The 17940-nt window shown below is 48.6% G+C and overlaps 1 protein-coding gene across 1 annotated transcript; it reads left to right on the forward strand.

Annotated features, from left to right (window-relative positions):
• The first annotated feature begins 237 nt into the window (after positions 1-237).
• On the forward strand, positions 238-17065 carry LOC115337664 (zinc finger CCCH domain-containing protein 4-like). The gene is given in 15 exon segments (XM_030006021.2): positions 238-565; positions 8796-9015; positions 9667-9777; positions 10028-10250; positions 10932-11077; positions 11224-11320; positions 11421-11566; positions 11950-12063; positions 12293-12404; positions 12805-12914; positions 13061-13419; positions 13656-14020; positions 14200-14451; positions 15019-15937; positions 15939-17065. Coding segments are annotated over 15 exon segments (3870 nt in total). The 5' UTR covers positions 238-401; the 3' UTR covers positions 16471-17065.
• The last annotated feature ends 875 nt before the right edge of the window (positions 17066-17940 follow it).

Below are 17940 nucleotides of genomic sequence, written 5' to 3' on the forward strand. Positions count from 1 at the left end.
GCGCAGCTTCCCCCCTCCCCCCTTCTCCCGCTCAGATGGACTCGTCCTCCCCTCACCTCCTCGGCACTCTTCGGGCGTTCCCGCCATCTCCCGTTCACCTTCGGCAATCTCCGGAACTTTTCGTTAAGGCCCGGAGAAGGTGTTGGGGGGAGGGCGCTCGGGTTTTTCCGTCCCCGTTCGGGTTTTTCCGTCCCCGTTCGGGTTTTTCCGGCCTCCGTGCGGGGCGCTGCCTCGGCGCGGCTGCGTGCCGGCGGGCGCCATTTTGTGTGCCTGCCCGAGGAGCGCGGGGCGGGCGGGCGGATAAGCCGGGCCAGGCCGGGCCGGGCCGGGCCGTGCCGAGCCGACCCCCGCGCTGTACAGTGACTGTGCCCCCCTGTTCGCCCCCCCCGCCCCCCTTGCCCATGGCCGTGGAGAGCCCGAGTGTCCCCCCCCCGCCGCCGCCGCTTCCCCCCCCAGCCCGCACTCCACCCCCCCTTCTCCGTCCTGCCACCACCACGACAGCGGCAGCTGCAGCCTCCCCCGGCCGCCGCCGCCGCTCCAACACCACCACGGCCCCGGACGAAAGGTCCAGTAACCGCCTCTCCCGAGAGCCTCTCTGTCTGTCTGTGTCTGTCTGTCCGGCTCGCCGGACCAGGTTTGGGGGGGGGGGGGGGGGCAACGCGGGGCGACCGGTGGGGGGGGGGAAGGGGTCGGGGGGGGGGGACGATGGGGGCCTGGGGAGGGGGGGGGACAAGGCCTGAGGTGAGCGGGGGAGCCAGGGCGCAGGCCTGAGGCGGGCGGGGGGGGGGGGGGGTAGGCCTGGCTTTGGGGGGGGGGGGGGGGAGCGGGGCCCGGGGGGGGGGCTGCGAGGAGGAGGAGGAAGCGGGGCCAGAGGCAGGGACAGCCGGGGATATTTAGGGGGGGGGGGGGGAATGTCCTGGGTAGAGCAGGAGGCCGAGGGAGGAGGAGGAGGGGGCCGCGGCCTGGGTAGAGCCAGGCCCTGAAGGTAGCGCAGGGCCTGGGGTACCATGGCGGGGGGGGGGATGTTGGGGGGGGGTTATGAGAGGAGCGAGGGTCTGGAAGAGGCCAGGGAGAGGGGTGGGGGGGGCTCCTAGTTGCTTTTTGGGGGGGGTCCTAGCTGCCTTTTTTGGGGGGGGAGGGGGGTCCTTAATGAGGTCTTTAATGACGTTATTTCTCCTGGGCAGCACTGGCCTCATTAACGTCCCCTTTGTCTTCTTTTCGCTTCTTAAAAATTATTCCTTGGCTCAAATCAGGGAGTGCAGGCAGGGATAGGAAGGTAGCGAGGGTTGGGGGTGTAGGGGGTATGGGGGGGGGGGTGTTGGGGTGCAGTAGCCTCCATCACCCCCCCCCTTTTGATAGAGAAAGGCTCACCTCCAGTGCTCCCAGGTATTAAAAAGTTTAAAAAAATATATATATCCCCCAGGAACCCCCTCTTTCCTCTGAGATGTATGTAAAGCACCTTCTTCCCCCTCCCCAAACATAACTTTAGCCGTTTCCTTTATTACCACTTTTTTTTTTTCTTAGTTGAAACCATATAGCCAGAAAGTATCGGCAAAAATAAACAGTTTAAGCCTGTATGTCTGGGGGGGGAAAAAAAGATAAAAAAAAGAACGAGGTTTGCTGCCTTCCCACTCCCCTGGAGGGCAGGTGTGCAGTGCAGAGAGCTGCTTTTATGCATTAGCATGCCTTTGTCTCTGAGGAGGTTTGTTTTCCATGTGATGCAGGGTTGGGTTTGTAAGTAAGCTCTTTTATTGAATAATTAAATTATACCTTTTCCTGCCTCCCCCCCCGCCCCCCTCCCCGCCACCAAGTCCTGAGATCATCTGCAGGGTATGTTTCAGTAAGCAGTGAGTTGATACTGTGTGTGTACAAACCAAGCAGAATTCTCCCCTGTTGTAATGGCTGATAGAGTTATGCACCCCACTGATGTGAATGTTTAAAAGACAAAAAAGTCACAAAAGCACACAATTTACTCCCAAATATGTCTGTTGTGACGTTTCCAGGTGAAGTAGCACAGAAATGCCTCGGTAAAACTCATACCACTCTGACCCTTGATGCCTTCTAGACGTAGGATGTGGATCCATTGCTTTGTCTGCAAACTCCATCCTCATTCCATTACGTTGACTGTAAACCGGCTGCCCCTGGGTGCGGGTTTGCCTGTAAAGCAGAAAAAGATGTTAAAAAGTTTTGTTAAACAACTCCAAAGTGTGTCAAAAAGAAAAAAAAAAGGTGGCAAAGAAAGCACTGTTTCCCAAATGTCATCACACATTGTTCCCCCATCCCCATATACAGACTCATGTTGGATAAATTAGAGAAATTGAAGTAGTGACGTACAGTGCAAGCACCCAGTTTGTAACAAATCTCGTTAGTGTCCTCAATTTTCCTTCTCCCTTTCTTTTCCTTTGTCGATCAGGTGCGTTATGTTCCTCACGCTACTTCACACGATTCAAGTTCGAAGTAAGAACACCATGCACAGTGTTGGGTATTTCTCCCCCTCCCCATCCAACTAATTTAATTTCTTGGGTTAGTTTTTCCTGGAGACCAAAACCACACACTTCTGCCCCTTTTCATCCAGCTTACATTGTCCTCAGGTGGAAAAAAGCCCAGTGTTCCCTCTAAGCACACCGATACAGTTGTGTGAAATTGTGGTGGTTTGTTTCCCCCTTGTCTTTATTCCCTAAAAAACGAAAGAGAAAGGTATATACATCTGCTTAAACTGTTAAAATATTGCAAGCACTTGGTATAGCAAATTACAGGGCTTTTTGTATAATTTAATTGCATACCAGAAAGGGGTTTTCACATAAAACAATATCCAGTGGTGTCTTTTATGCCTTTTTGTCGCTGTTTTAAAATGTTTTGTGACAGGACCGTTATGGTCCCTGTACCTTCTGTGGCTTAATTTTGCCACAAAACCATAAATCTGGGATTTTTCCCCCCCCCCGCCTTGATCAAATGTCCACTATCAGAGCTTGAAAATGTTACTGGTCTGGCCGGAATGTTTTTAGTTCAGAGAGAGTGGGACCTCATAGTATTGATTTTTCCCCCCTAATATATTCAATTAGTAACTTTGTTCTGTTATTTTACTAAATGTATGTACATGTTAAGCTTTATACTTCCACTCTTGATCCCAGAAAAATCGAAACTGGTTTTTGATTGTCCACTGCTAACGGCATAAGTGATTTTTTTATCCATACCAAGATGAGTTGGAAAGGGCAGATGCAGCAGAAAAGAAAGAAAATAGGCTGCCGGAACACTTTAGGTTAATTTTCTCCCTTTTGAGGGACGGAAGAACCAGGGATTGTTCGAGTGTCAGGAGTTCTCAGGGATTGTACTGCCAAGTTTACAGGAGTTGTTGACTGGTTCCATAAAGTGAGTAGTAGGGGTTTTTTTTAATATAGTTAAATATTAGCTGTAGGAGTCAAACTTCTTGTTTGGGGCTTTTCCTTGTGCCTTGCTTCCCCTGACCCATTTTTAGTTGGGCTCAAACTCCTAGCGCTCATGATTTGCTAGAGATTACCTTTTTAATTGCGCAAACACTCAGGCAGCCATTTAACATCGGTACTGTGAGTAGCTCCCTGGAAAATCGGAGCAACTTCTGATAGCAAAGCAAAGCACCCACCAGGAATTTTTTTTGCAGGGACAGGTTTTTTTTCTAAGGGTGTAATTGTTCGGCTGAGGCTCCTTAGGTTGAGCAAGGCTTTGTTATACTGGGTTAAAGGAAGGGTTAAAGCAAATCCCAGACCCCAGCATCTTTTTTTTTAGGGCCTGGGACGTATCCTGTTGCTGTGGCATCAGCCATGCTGTGGCAGCGAGGATGTCAGCACTCAGCATTAGGATTTCGCTGAAGTATTTGGATAGGAGGAGCAGGAAGCAGCTAACCTGCGAGCAGAGAGGATGTTCAGAATTTGCAGCTGAGTCAAGCACATTCCCTGAGAAATCTTGAGTTGTGACCAAATAGCGCTTGAAAGTTTCCCTTAGTATAAACGTCACTTAAAAACATGGATTTTAGGGATGTCAGGAGGAGGATTTGCCCCACTTACAGCCAGGAGTGGGCTAAAGTGATTTCTCTCCAAGCCTTGTATAAGTTGGTACAACATGTCTGTTACCATAATGAAAAAAAGAAAAACCCAAACCCAACTGTATAGAAGATAGAAAAAGCTGATAAATTTTAATGACTTCTGCCCCAGTCCCCACAGTTTGAATGAGGCAGCGTGGCCCCGCTGCCTTCAAAGCGGTGCTTCTTTTATTTCTTGATTGATGTATTTCCCCTGGTTTCCACTTGGAATAAATTGTAAGGCGGCCACACTGGCAGGCCAGAGGAGAGCTTAGTTCCTTTGGGATAACCAGTGTTTTGGTGAAAGAATAGAGATCTCACTGAATAATTTTCTCCAGTGCGAAGCGTGCAGGTGTGGTGCTGGGGTAGGATACATTTCCTCCGAGCAAGTTGTTGGTGAGGCAGTAAACTTCTGCTGAAGTGTTAAATGTGTGATTAATAACCTTTAGCTGGATATAGAGGTCAGTCTGAAAAGCCTGGCCTTGCGTTTTCATTAGAAAACCTTAAAATGCAGAGAATGAGCAAGAACTACGTGTCTGTCCTAAAAAGAGCTAAATTCCACTCAAAGCAGCATTATCTCCCTGCCCTGTTGTACACACGGAGGAGTCTGGTTTTAAATCCTGCTCTGAAATAGGTTGTGGAGAGTTGCTCTCAGCTGGGATGATCCATTCTCTACCAAAAAACCCACTCCCCCTCAAGCTTGGCCAGTTGGTTTATGGTTAGTTTTCAGTTTTTACTTGGTTTTACCACGCTTACGATTTTAATTTGCCGTCTGATCATTTCCCCACCCCATGGAGTACACTGTCAAATACATCAGATTGTTAAAAATCAACTTTAAACTCATGGTTGCCCAGCTCGAGGCAGAAGGTGTTTATCCTAAAGATACGCACGTGTACGCACAGCTTAAGTCCCTGTCAAGTGTTTTTCTTAAGATCACGTAAAATTAGAAGCAAACATTCGCTTATCATGAGATTAAATCGCATGGATTTGCAGTCCGGTGACTTCAAGAGCGTTTGCGCTTTATTTTCAGAGCCTTTCTCCTGCATCGCTTGGGGAGAAAAAAAAGCGTTTTCACCTACCCCGTGCTTTGCATTCCTCAAAGTTAAACCGAGATCTACCTTTGTACATGAACTCCCTCCCCGGTCTTGGCGTCTGTGGATCCGCTCTGGCAAAACCAGATCACGCACCAGGCAGGCGATTTCACGGTCAGCTGCACCTCTTGTGCAAAAAGCCGCCGTACAAAGGAAGGTTTCTTCCAGCAGGTCGGCTGCTAAATTGGGGGTTTTTTTATAGGGGTATTGTGTAGAAATTACACCAAGGTACGCATCTGTTGCACTTACGTATATAGAGCAGGTGAGAGCACACAAAGCTCTTTCTTTTCTTAAAAGTAGTAAAAAACACTGTTGTTTTTCCGAGGATGGCAGCCAAGAGGCTTATTTTTGACGGGGTTTCTTTCAGGTGTAACAAGCAAGGAGCAATAATATCTTTAATAGGTTTAGGAGGGTATATCAGCTATAACTGACAGTAAATCCGCTGTCTAGGCCACTAATTTGTCACTTCGTTCCACTCATTTCCAGATTTAACAAAGCCTCAGCTGTATAAAGTGACATTATTTATTTTAAGATGATATTTTAATTCTTGCGCTGCCCTTCAGTGGCCAGAATAGCAAAAAACCCACTGAACTTTCTCATAACACAGTCATTCCTACTATTTTTCCCATAGCAAAGTGCCCACGCTGTCAGTATGGCAGGATAATGATTGGAAAGGGCTTTTGTTTTTTTTCCAGGCGTCGTCACCGCCGTGTTCCATCATTGCCGTGGCACTGAGGTCACAAACGCCGCACGGCACCCAGTGTGGGTCCTTCCACGAGGATGCGTGCTGCGCCGGGGACCATCCCCTGTAGATCAGGCGAGCAGGAGCAATAGGAAAGCCCGAGATGAGTGTGGATTCAGGGAAGAATTTTCCCCCAGTCAGTGTTTTCTGCAATACCAATAGTTGCTTAAGAGACATGGCTTCTTCACCACGTACCCGCAGCGACTCTCCACGGTGAGCCGTCCCCCAAAAATGCACAAAGTTGCTTTAATTGCTTTTAATTTTTTTCCATCCTGCCTGAGAAATCATTCGGTTGCTTTCAAACATTCTTACTTACCGGTTGTCTTATTTCAAATGACTCTGTTTCGTTGTGTTCGGTGCTTCAATAATACTTGCCTAAAAGTTTACAGAGCGCTTTCACAGCTCTAAATAAGCCCTACAGTCCCTCAGAGAGGTTGGTGTATCATTTCTGGCCCAAACCTACTCAAATCCAGCAGAACTGGAGTTTAAAAATGGCAGGAGATGATACTGCCCGTCTTAAGATGTAGTTGGGTATTTAAGCATCTCTATAAACATGATTTTTCAGACTTTCCTTCTTTAGGAGACAGGTATGTTGATTAAATAATTGATATTCATCTGCTAAACAGCTCAGTGATCGCTTTGACAGTTTGGCCTCGTCCCGTTGCTTGGTACTTTTCAAATAATCTTTGCAGCAGCCACAAAATTTGTACACTTGTTCTCAGGAGCCTTTTTGGTCATCGTTTCTGTAACCACAGCAAATTAAATAATGTGATTGTCAATCAGGACGTGGCTCCAGGGGTGTAGTCTCCTTTAAACCTTGATATTGGACCAGAGCAACTCAAGGCAGGGTAAAAGCGTGTGTACTTCAAAACCAAGAGCAATTATCACTCCTGAAAATTGCAATTAAGGTGTTAGCGACACACGTTTGTTCCTCTCTGAAGGCAAGGAGCAATCGTGATCCCCAGCCGGTGAAGAGTCCTGGGAGAGGGTAAATGACACTGATTTCAACGGAGCGATGCCGAAGAGAATAGCCATTTTTTTGCAAAGGCATATGGTGTGAGGGCATTTATCGGGCCACACTGGGCTTTATAGCATCTCATCGTTTCCTACAAGCCTGTCCCCATGCCCAGGGTGAGCTGTGTTGGTGTTTCGCTTTGCTTCACTCACTAGTCCTCTGCTAGTAGGTTGCTGGAGACTGGATCCAGAAACCTGGTGGCATTTCTAGTTTGAAATGCATTTATTGATGAAACTGTCCCTCTAGAGAAAGGAGGGAGGCTTTGACAGGACTTTTATTTAAGTATTTAAATTCCTTTCCATAAGCTTGTTTTGTTTATGTTCTTACTTCTGCTCGGCTTTGTGCGGAGCATGAGTTTCTCTTGTTCCAAGCTTGATCTCACTGAATGCAAACACCTGAAGGATGCTGTGGTCCTGCAACAGAAATAATTTCCACTGATAGTTGCCTTTAAAACTTGTATGGACACCTAGGAATTATGCGTCAGGTTTAAGCGCTTCATGAGTAATACTTAAGTGAGCTTGATTTTGGAGCTAGTCTGTTATTAAAATGGTGCAAGCACAAACAAAAACAAGAGGGGAGCTTTGCATCAGAGTCAGACCAGGCAGCTGTATCCAAGTGTTTGCTCTCCACCGTGCCGAAACATCCCCAGGATGCTTCCCGGGGATTGTTAATGCTGGTTTTCGTAGGTTTTTTAATGTGTTTGGGGAAATAATTCAGTTTTTCTTTGGTTTTTGTTTTGTTTGGTTTTTTTTTTAATGTAACCTGAGGTTATCAACAGGTCAGCTCATTTATGCAGCGGAGCTTTTTCCGAGAGGCTCCTGTGTGCCATTCATAAACCCCATTTCAGCTTCCAGACTTCCCTGAGAGCTACCAAGCAGCAGCAGCAACTTCTTCCAGCCGAGCTGCCTTCTCTGCAGCTGGCGGCACAGCACAGGCATGGCACGGCACGCTGCCGCGGTTGCCGTTCCCATTGTGGTGCTAAAGAGGGGAGTTTATAGCAGCCAAAGAAGTCAGTCTTTCCATAGCCTAAAAAAAAAAACCCAACCAGAGGGATGCGTGTCAAACATTCACTGCCTATACGCTCCTAAATTGTTGTTTCTGAATGACCATGACATATATAAACAAGCCAGCGTTTATGTGTTCAATTATAGCTTACCGTAAGTGAAAAGGGAGGAGGAGACCCCACTCTCATTTTAAATCCTGCAGCGGCAAACTTGGGACCTATTGGGAGAAAAGGAATTAACGCAAGGGAGCTGATTGAACTCGTGCCGTGTTACACATTTAATCTGTTACGAGGTTGTAAAAAGTTTCTTGTAACCTGTATCTAAGTATTTTTTAATTTAATTTAATTGAGTGGGGCTTGGGGAATCCTCTTGAGGAAGTTTCAGATTTGCTTTATCACCTCTGCTAACCACAGTTGTGGGTGAATGGGAGCATAAGAAAGTGGAAATAACTGGGCACACATCTCTAGGTTTGGCAAACCAACGTGATATTTACTTATTTTTGTCTTCTAGAGGACTGCTTGTTTTATTAAAACACCAATTTCAGTTCTTGGAGTGGACTGAGTGTTTTATTAAAGCACCAATTCCCATTCCTGGAGTTCGTTTGCAATAATTTCATAGGAAAGTTGAGCGCCGTAATGTTGTGGCTTCCGTTTGTCGTTTGCAAGATGCTTCTTTGCCGTGTTTAACTCCAGACTGAGCGAGAGCTTGAGCAGATTTCGGTGGCAGAGAGGAACAGAATCGGTATTTGCAGTCAAATATTTAAAACCGCAGTAACTAGGAATTTGTGAGCACTTTGGGAGCCAAGTGCCTGGCTGGCTGGTGAGCGGAGTAAACAGGTTTTATTTTCTTCCTTTGAATAAGGGGAATTAAATGTGTCTGTCTTTTGCAGGGAGGATGGTGAACTGGAAGAAGGGGAGCTGGAGGATGATGGAGGAGAGGAGGCTCAGGATCCCTCCGAATCTCATGAAAGAGGTCGGAAGGAGAAAGGAGAGAAGCATCACAGCGATTCGGATGATGAGAAAGCCCATCGACGGATGAAGCGCAAGCGTCGGAAAGAGAGAGAGAAAGAGAAGAGGAGATCCAAGAAGAAAAGGAAATCCAAACACAAGGTGAGCCATGCACTGCATTTGCCTCCCGGGTCCTCCAGGGTCCCAGGTCCAGTCTGCCTTCCTCTGCCATCAGGTGTCTCCAGGGAATTTCTCCTCTAACATTATGGGTAGTTTGAGGCTCTTCCCCTAACAATAATTGCGAGGTGGGAGCACTCGCAAGATTTCTTGGGGTTCAGATCCTTAAAGCCTTCCTCCCCTGAGGACTAGCAAGCACAGCAGTGGGGCACCGAGTTCTGCAGGTGGGATAAAAATGCTACAGTGCTCTCTTGTCCGTCTGAGAACACAGAGCAGGAAGAAAACAGGTTTTTATTTAGGGAATTCCTTTGTGAGCATTGTTACATCAAAGCGGATTGCAGACTGCCGGATTTGCAAAATCAATGATGTTTGTTACTTAAGTTTTGGGAATTTCTGGTGCGCAGAAGGTGTATCGTGTTTGTTGTCGTTAGGTAACCTGCTAACAGGCCTCCAGTTTTGTAACTCAGTGAACGCTGAAGATTTTGTTAAGCAAAATACGAGTTTCCTAAAAAAAAAAAAAGGCGGCAACGGGAGACTTAGTTGTGTTGCATAGAAAGGCCAGGGGCCTGGCAGCAGTGTCAGAGTCAAGAGCTGGCCCGTAATAAAATGGCACCACGTGTTTTCCTTGCCTTGCAGCGCCATGCTTCTTCCAGCGATGACTTCTCTGATTACAGTGAGGACTCAGACTTCAGTCCTGGTGAAAAGGGACACAGAAAATACAGGGAATACAGCCCTCCCTACTCTTCCGTAAGTACCTGCCAGCAGAGAGAGAAGGGGAAGCTGCTCTCCGGTTCAGAGCCGCTGCAAGCTTTGAGTGCCAGTGCCCGTCTAGCTCCATCTATGGGCCACATGCTTTGGCTCTGGTCCTTTAGGCTGTTGATTTTTCACCTAGCTGTTATTTAGGGGTTTTTTTTAAATGATTTTTAAAAATTAAGTCATTATATTGGGCTTGATTTATTCCTTTCCTTCATCACTAACCTCTCTGCCTTTCTCAAAGTCCCACCAGCAGTATCCGTCCTCTCACAGCGCTCCCATGCAAAAGAAGAGCTACTCTAAAATGGAGAGCAAGAATTATGGCATGTATGAGGACTACGAGAATGAGGAGTACGGTCAGTACGAGGGGGAAGAGGATGAAGATATAGGGAAGGAAGATTACGATGACTTTGCAAAAGAGCTGAATCAATACCGGAGAGCGAAGGAAGGCTCTCACCGGGGGCGAGGTACATCTAAGCATTCCTTTTCTCGCCGTATCTCTGACACTCGTTATCTGCAGCTCGTTTAGCTGGTCTGCGGCCAAATAAGGCTGGATGCATGCAAGAAGCTTCACGAAGGTGAACTGCCTGGCCTGCGTGAAGCCCTGCCTACGGAGAGCCAGCTGCAATGGCCTAAACAGCTCTTTGGTGTTAGTTTGCAACAGGGGAAAGTGTTTTTTCCTGTTTCCCACTCTGAGGCAAAAGTTCAGATCCCTGTGGATAATTTAATGTTTTAAATAAGCATTTTTCTTGCTAGCATAGATCGTTTTAAAAGCACGTAGTGGATAAAATAGAACAAAACCTTTATTTGAAAGGAAAATGAAGTGGATCGATAGCGTAACAAGTCTGATGTCATCACATCTGGAGTACCCAGATTTACGTTACCAGTCTAATGTACCTGTGCAGCAGCTGATGTGGTCACATGGCATTGTTTTTTTTTAAAGAAGGTTATCATTTGGCTTCTTAAAAATCCATTCTTTTAGAATATTAAAAACTGGTTCACTTAGAAAAAAGTTTTTAAGGCACTGGTAATCCCATACTGAAAGGTTATCATTTATTTTTCCTTGTCTGGAATATTCTTGTGCTGTTTTAAGGTACTTGAGGGGTGAAACACAGTACAAAGCTGACCCCATCCCTTTGCTTCACCAGGTGGCCGTGGCCGAGGCAGAGGGTACAGAGGGCGAGGTGGCAGAGGGGGGATGAGAGGAGGCCGAGGCATGGGCCGAGGGAACCGAGGGCGAGGCAGAAGTGACCACCCCGAGGAAGAGGAGGAAATGTATGAAGAGGAGATGGAAGTAAGTCCCCGAGTCTCTGACCTGCTCCCAGAGAACCATGGAGGCATGAGAATATTCTTTTTCACGATCAGGATGCCTGTGTTTGAGGGGGAATGGGCTGCGCTTCATCCCTGCTCACTGAAAGCACCGATCCTTCTTGTTTGTAGTACTGCGATAATGAGGAGCCCATGGGTGATGATGAGTACGATGACTACTCGAAAGAGCTGAATCAGTACCGCAGGAGTAAGGAGAATCGTGGGCGGGGTGAGTGGGATAATGAGCTGTGCTGGGATGGTCCCCGCTTTCTGCTCTCTCACACGTTTTACGGAAGGAGAGAAATTAGAAACGAGGGGGCTTGTTTCAGGTTTAAATCGAGGACGTGGTCGTGGCCCCAGAGGAAGAGGAAATAAAGGAATGGGCAGAGGACGAGGCAGAGGTGGAAACAGAAGTGGGATGGGGAAAGGTGGTGGAATGAATGAAGATGATGATTACTACGATGAGGACATGGGAGTAAGTAGCTCTGTTTTCTAATGGCTTGCTGCAGTGCTGGATTTGCCCCTTTTCCCCCACCCCCGTCTGTAAATCCAGTCGGGTTTTGAAGAAAGCCTTCGCAGGAGCAAAAAAACCAAACAGGCCTTCCCCAGGATCCACAAAAGTTGTCCCATCTCTGAAAGAGATGGATGTTTTGGATTCTGATCCACTGACAGGTTCTTCAAGCCGTGCTCAGGGGCCTGCTAGGCTCAGCGTGCTCATCTTTGCCTCCCTTTTTCATCCCAAATCTCAGTGTTGTTCCCTCTCAGAGATGGCTGCGTAGGAAGTTTTAATTTCTCTCGTGTAATCTGTTGCTTTGTATTTCAAATTCTTTGTCAACTAACATAAAGTGCTTCCGACAGGATGGAGGAGGTGGTGGAAATTACCGGCGGAACGACCACGACAAACCCCACCAGCAGTCGGATAAGAAAGGGAAAGTGATCTGCAAATACTTCGTGGAAGGCAGATGTACCTGGGTAAGGGAACAATTCAAGAATATTTATGTAGATCTTTTTATACACATGCAGAACCGTCATTGAAGCATCAGGTCCAGGTTTTAACTGATTTCAGGGAGGGATTCATGCCTACAAAGAGCATTTTGTAAAAAGCACACATCTCCCTGTCCGTCCTAGGTGTGTTTTGGGCTGCTGACAAATGCGTTCACGCTTGCATCTGCTAACACGCTGTCATGTTGTTTCTGAACAGGGTGACCACTGCAATTTCAGTCATGACATTGAACTACCAAAGAAACGGGAACTGTGCAAGTTCTACATCACCGGCTACTGCGCCAGGGCTGAAAACTGCCCTTACATGCATGATATCCTTTTTGTTTTGACTGTTTCATTAAGCCAGCCTTAAATTAGTCTTGCTTACTCTGCATAGATGCATGTGGCGGGGTCAGGGGGAAAAAAAAAGGCCATTCCTGGGTAACATCCTCCGCTGACAGGCTGAACGACCAGGGCTGCAGAGAGCCATCCTGGTTCCTTCTTAGCCTCACCTTTCCTGTTGAAGAAACAAGGTTTGTGGCCGTTGTGCCTACAGGAAAACCCAGCAGAAAGGAAAGCGGGGTGTTTCTGGTGACGGTAGTTTAATTTCACTGTTGTGACCATGAAAATCCTACACATTGAGAGCCACGTTTCAAAGTGAAAAGCATCTATAGCCTCTCTGGCTGAAGGAGTAACTCCCTGTTGGGGTTTATTCTCCTTAATAAATGTTACGAGATTTCCCTTGCAAGCTGTTCCACACCACAGGCAACTGTATCAACGGGGATGACTGCATGTTTTCTCATGATCCACTCACAGAGGAGACGCGGGAGCTTCTGGACAAGGTAGAGGGGTGTTCACGCACGTTCACCCTCTGTTTTTCTTCTGTGGAAGTAGATCCTGGAGGTGGAAAGGGAGGGAGACGTTTTCTGGAACATGTTGGTCAGCTGGGCAGCTCCATGGATCTGCTCTTAACTCCTTTTTTTCTCAGATGCTGGCGGATGATGCAGAAGCAGGTGCAGAGGATGAGAAAGAAGTTGAAGAGCTAAAGAAACAGGGCATCAATCCTCTCCCCAAACCACCCCCTGGGGTCGGCTTGCTGCCCACACCCCCTCGCCCACCCGGACCGCCGGCTCCGACGTCTCCGAACGGGAGACCCATCCCCGGGGGCCCTCCTCCCCCTCCGCCGCCACCGCTTCCACCACCGGGGCCACAGATGCCGCCGCCGATGCATGAGCCTCTGTCACCACAGCAGCTGCAGCAACAACAGGACATGTACAAGAAGATCCCCTCGCTGTTTGAGATCGTTGTGCGGCCAACTGGGCAGCTGGCGGAGAAGCTGGGCGTCAGGTGAGTCTCAACATCTCCATGTAGCTGGGAGAGGGACGGGGATGGCAGATTTTTGTGTCGAACGATGAGCTCTGCCCTAACGCTCTGACGCAGCCGCTGATGGTGGGTGTGAAGGCATAGAAAAGAGGTTTCTCTCCATTTGGGGGTCACATTTTTGGCTCTTAGAGCCCTGGGTCCCTCCCTCCAGAAGCAGAGAGTGTGTGTTAAAGCGGATTTTCTTCTGTTTTCTCTTTCAGGCACCCAGGTCCACCTCCTCCCAGGTTCCCCGGGCCAGGAGGACCCCCAGGGCCAATGCCTGGACCCATGCACCCCGACATGCACCCTGACATGCACCCCGACATGCATCCCGACATGCACCCGGACATGCACCCTGACATGCACCCGGATATGCACCCGGACATGCACCCAGACATGCCAATGGGCCCGGGAATGAATCCCGGCCCTCCGATGGGTCCCGGACCCCCCATGATGCCCTACGGACCAGATGATTCCCCCCACTCCGGCATGATGCCGCCCATCCCACCACCGCAAGGTTTCTATGATAATTTCTACCAGCAGCAAGAAGGTCTGGAGATGGATCACGGCATGATGGGAGACCCAGGTATGCCCCGAGGATCTGCAGGGATTGGCTCTTAGGTGCTTTTGCTGGACATGCCGGCTTGGAGACAAGTTGTTCCCAAGATGCCCAGGCACAGCAACAGGCTGAGAGGGAGAAACATTGGGTTGTTTTTCGCAGCTTTGAGATTTTCTTTTTAACATGTGATTATCTTTCCTTGGCAGAAGACTATGGCAGTTACGATGATATGGAAGGGCCTCCGGGAGAGCACATGTTCCCTGATCCATCCTTGGATCACGATGCCTTGTGTGAAGGAGGCCCGCCAGGCTTACCGAAACCACCAGGCAGCATCCCTGATTTCATGCCGTCGGCGCAAAGAGCGCTTTACTTGAGAATCCAGCAGAAGCAGCAAGAGGAGGAGGAGAGAGCTCGGAGACTAGCTGAGAGCAATAAGCAGGAACGTGAAAATGAGGAAGGCAAGTGGCAAAATACATTTTCCATTCAAGGCCGCATGCATTGAGGGGGGGATAACTTGAATGTGCTTCGGCTTCCACCCACCCGGAGGTGTGATCTCTGAAAAAGAGGGGGCCGTCAGAGAAATGGGAGTATCGGGAAGGAATTCTTTAGGGAACAAGGGGTGCTGAACACCTCAAAGAAAATCCCCAGCGTCGAAAGAGCCTGTGGCTGGTGAAGGAAGTGGAGCAGGTCTGCTGAAAAAATGGGAACAGCTGGCCAGAAGGTGAACGAGATAGGGTTGCTGGCTTAAACTGTGGTGAAATTAGAGCCTGCTGCAGACAGGAGGAAGAGGAAGAGAGGGATGCTTACAGTTCACCTGTAATTTGGGGTGTGAAAATGAGACCAGGGAGGCCGAGGCTGTCGCACGTGGTCCCCAGTTTTGGAAAAACCTAGGGACAGTCAGGAATTTGAGCAGCGTTGGGTTCAGAGGGGAGAGGGAACGCATTTTGGGGGACCTCCTCAGTGTCGCGGCTTGACGGTGCTTTAATTGCCTTTAATCATATGCTTTCTCTTCTCCTTCCTCCCAGGTGATACTGGTAACTGGTATTCCAGTGACGAAGATGACGGTGGAAGTAGCGTCACCTCAATATTGAAAACCCTAAGGCAACAAAGCTCCGGCAGACCTCACGCCCAATCCTCCCACGGAGAAATTGGGCCACCCTCTGGTGTGAGCGACCCTCGCCTGCAAAAAGCCCAAGCAGGAGGGAGCGGTCGTCCTGCTGATCCGCGTTTACGGGATCCCAGGCTTTCCCGAAACGCGGACCTTTCCGTCCCGTCTCTCCCCAGCGATTCGGGACCCACCGACCCCAGGCTTGCGCGACACATTCCCTCCTCCACCCCCAAACCAGAAGTTCCTCATTCCAGTGTCATCGGCAGTCAGAAACCCCCCCTGCTCCCTGATGAGGAGGAAGGGGAAAGGGCTCTACGGGATAAACCGGTCAACATCCCCTTAGATGCTCTCCCGGGCCATTCCCTGCGGGATCCCCGCTCCCAGCTGCAGCAGTTCAGTCACATCAAGAAAGACGTCGTCCTCAACAAACCCAACTTTGCCCGGATGATCCTGTGGAGCCCAGAGGATCTGATTCCTCTGCCGATCCCAAAGCAAGAGTTTATTCCCGTCCCGGCTGCCCTTCAATCCATGCCTACCCTCGATCCGCGTCTTAACAGATCCCAAACGGGTCTTTCCGATCCCAGGCAGAGAGGGGGAATGGCGCCGGGGGACACCGGTTCCTCTTCGGGCACAGGTCTCCCCGATTTCGAGCTCCTGTCAAGGATATTAAAGACTGTGAACGCGGCTGGCAGCCCGTCTTCCAGCCAGAGCGACAAACCCAGTGACCCTCGGATGCGGAAAGCCCCTGCCGATCCCCGGTTACAAAAATCTGCGGAAACGGGGGTTTCTAGAACCCCTAAAACGGCAGAGCCGGTGTCTGCTGGCGATGCCGCCCCGGCCATCGCTCCCCTACGACCCTCGGCTGCTGACGGCTGGCGGGCTGAGCAAAGGCAGCGGGCAGAGCAGTGTGCTGAGTGCCATCAGCTTGTATGATCCCAGGACTCCGAGCTCGGGCGGCAAAGCTTCCGAGTCTCCTAATGAAGGTAATTCATCTTCCAAATCCTCAGATTGTGGCAAAATGACCGGTAAAACCAAGGAACCCCTTTTCGTCCGGCGATCAGCGTTAGATCAACCCGAATCGGAGAAGGCGAGCGCCGAATCTGCTACGGACAGGTACAACAGCTATAACCGGCCTCGTCCCAAAGCCGCTGCCGCCACCCCCCCTGCCCAAGAAACGACCCCCCAACCTGGGGTCCACAACCTCCCGGTCCCCTCTGTTTACGGCATGGTCAAACAAAGCGCCAAATCCGGATCAGGAAGCCCATTTGCGGGGAACAGCCCGGCGCAGGACAGCGAGCAGCAAGACGCCGCTTCCCTTAAAGATGTCTTTAAGGGTTTCGATCCCACGGCTTCTCCTTTCTGCCAGTAGTATTAAAAAAAAAAAAAAAAAACCAACCAACAAAACCAAACCCTGACTCTGCTCCGTGCATCGAATTAGCAGCGCAGTGTTGGTAATTGGATTTATTTGGGGGAGGGGAGGCGTTGTTTGGTTTGGTTTTTTTTTTCTTTTTAATTCCATTAGCGCTCACTTTAGCCATATAACGTGTATATAAATCCTGGTTTCTGCTGTAACTAAAGAGAGTTTCCCCAAGCCGCGTTTTAAAAGAAGGATCAACATCTCCCTCTGTGATAACAACCAGTGTTTTCTTTATTTTAGTGCTTCTCCCCCCCCCCCCCCCCCCCCAAAAAAAACCCAATTGAAATCATCCAGGGAGGGGGGGAAAGAGAAACACTGCGTTTCAAACCTGACTTCTCCGTCTCCGCTTGGGGAGAAAAAATTACCGCAATTCTTTAATTTCTTGCTTTAAAAAGCTGCGCCAATGGGTCATGGGGTTCATTTTTACAGCAGAATTAACTAAAAATCTTTGTATTATAGTCTTTTTCTAAAATCCTGCTGTGGCGAACAGGAGTAACCATGAAAAATCCACAAAAAAAAAACAAAAATACCCATGTGAAATTGCTTTTATAATCGTGGGGAAGGGGGGGCGTCTCCCGTTTCTTTGGGTTTGGTTTTTTTTTTTTTTTTTTTGGAAGTAAATATTTTTATGCTGTTTCTTGGAGGTTTTCAAGACAACCAGGGCACTTTGAATCCCCGAGAAGGTGACGAAATATTTACAGTCCCCAAAAGTTCTTCAGGCTACCAAAAAAAAAAAAAAAAAAAAACCAAAACCAAAAACAAGAAGGAAAAAGGTTGTATTATTGCAATTAAATTATTAATCTCAAATTATTTCGCTCGTACGTAGTTTGCATCCGGAAGAGAGGCATTTTTTTCGCCCTCCCCCCCCAGAAAAAGGCAGGTCTGCGCTTGGAAGCTCTCAGTGCCTTTTTTTTTTCCCATTGTGGAGAGAAAATCGTCCTTCCCACCATGGGATGGGATCAGAAAAAGGAGTTAAAACCCAGTTCCCAGATGGAAAATCACCATCAATGCAACTGGAGAAAAAAAAACCAACTGCACGGAAAACCCACCGCCATGTGGGTTTTTTTGAGGGGGGGGAATCCATTTTCGAGCAGTTGGCACTGTGGTAAGCACAGTCTGGCTCCACCAGCCCCGCAAAAAAACCCCAAAACGCTTATTTTTTTCAGCGATAAAGTTGGGTTTTTTATCACTCCTTCAAATTTATGATGGGTTTTTCTCAACCCGTTGCTCCCCGAAATATTTTCCCTCGGCGTTTCGAGCGGCCAGGGTTTGCTTTGAGCGGGGCAAGAACCTGAACTTTTTGTAAAATGATTTATTATTATTTTATTTTATAAGGATCTAAAAAAAAAAAAAAAAAAACAAAAAAAACCAGCTATTGAAGCCAGTCGGGGGATTTATTTTTTTTTCCACCTGCCAGAGGTT

This window comes from Aquila chrysaetos, unplaced genomic scaffold, assembly GCF_900496995.4.
Source record: "Aquila chrysaetos chrysaetos unplaced genomic scaffold, bAquChr1.4, whole genome shotgun sequence".
NCBI classification, from domain to species: domain Eukaryota; kingdom Metazoa; phylum Chordata; class Aves; order Accipitriformes; family Accipitridae; genus Aquila; species Aquila chrysaetos.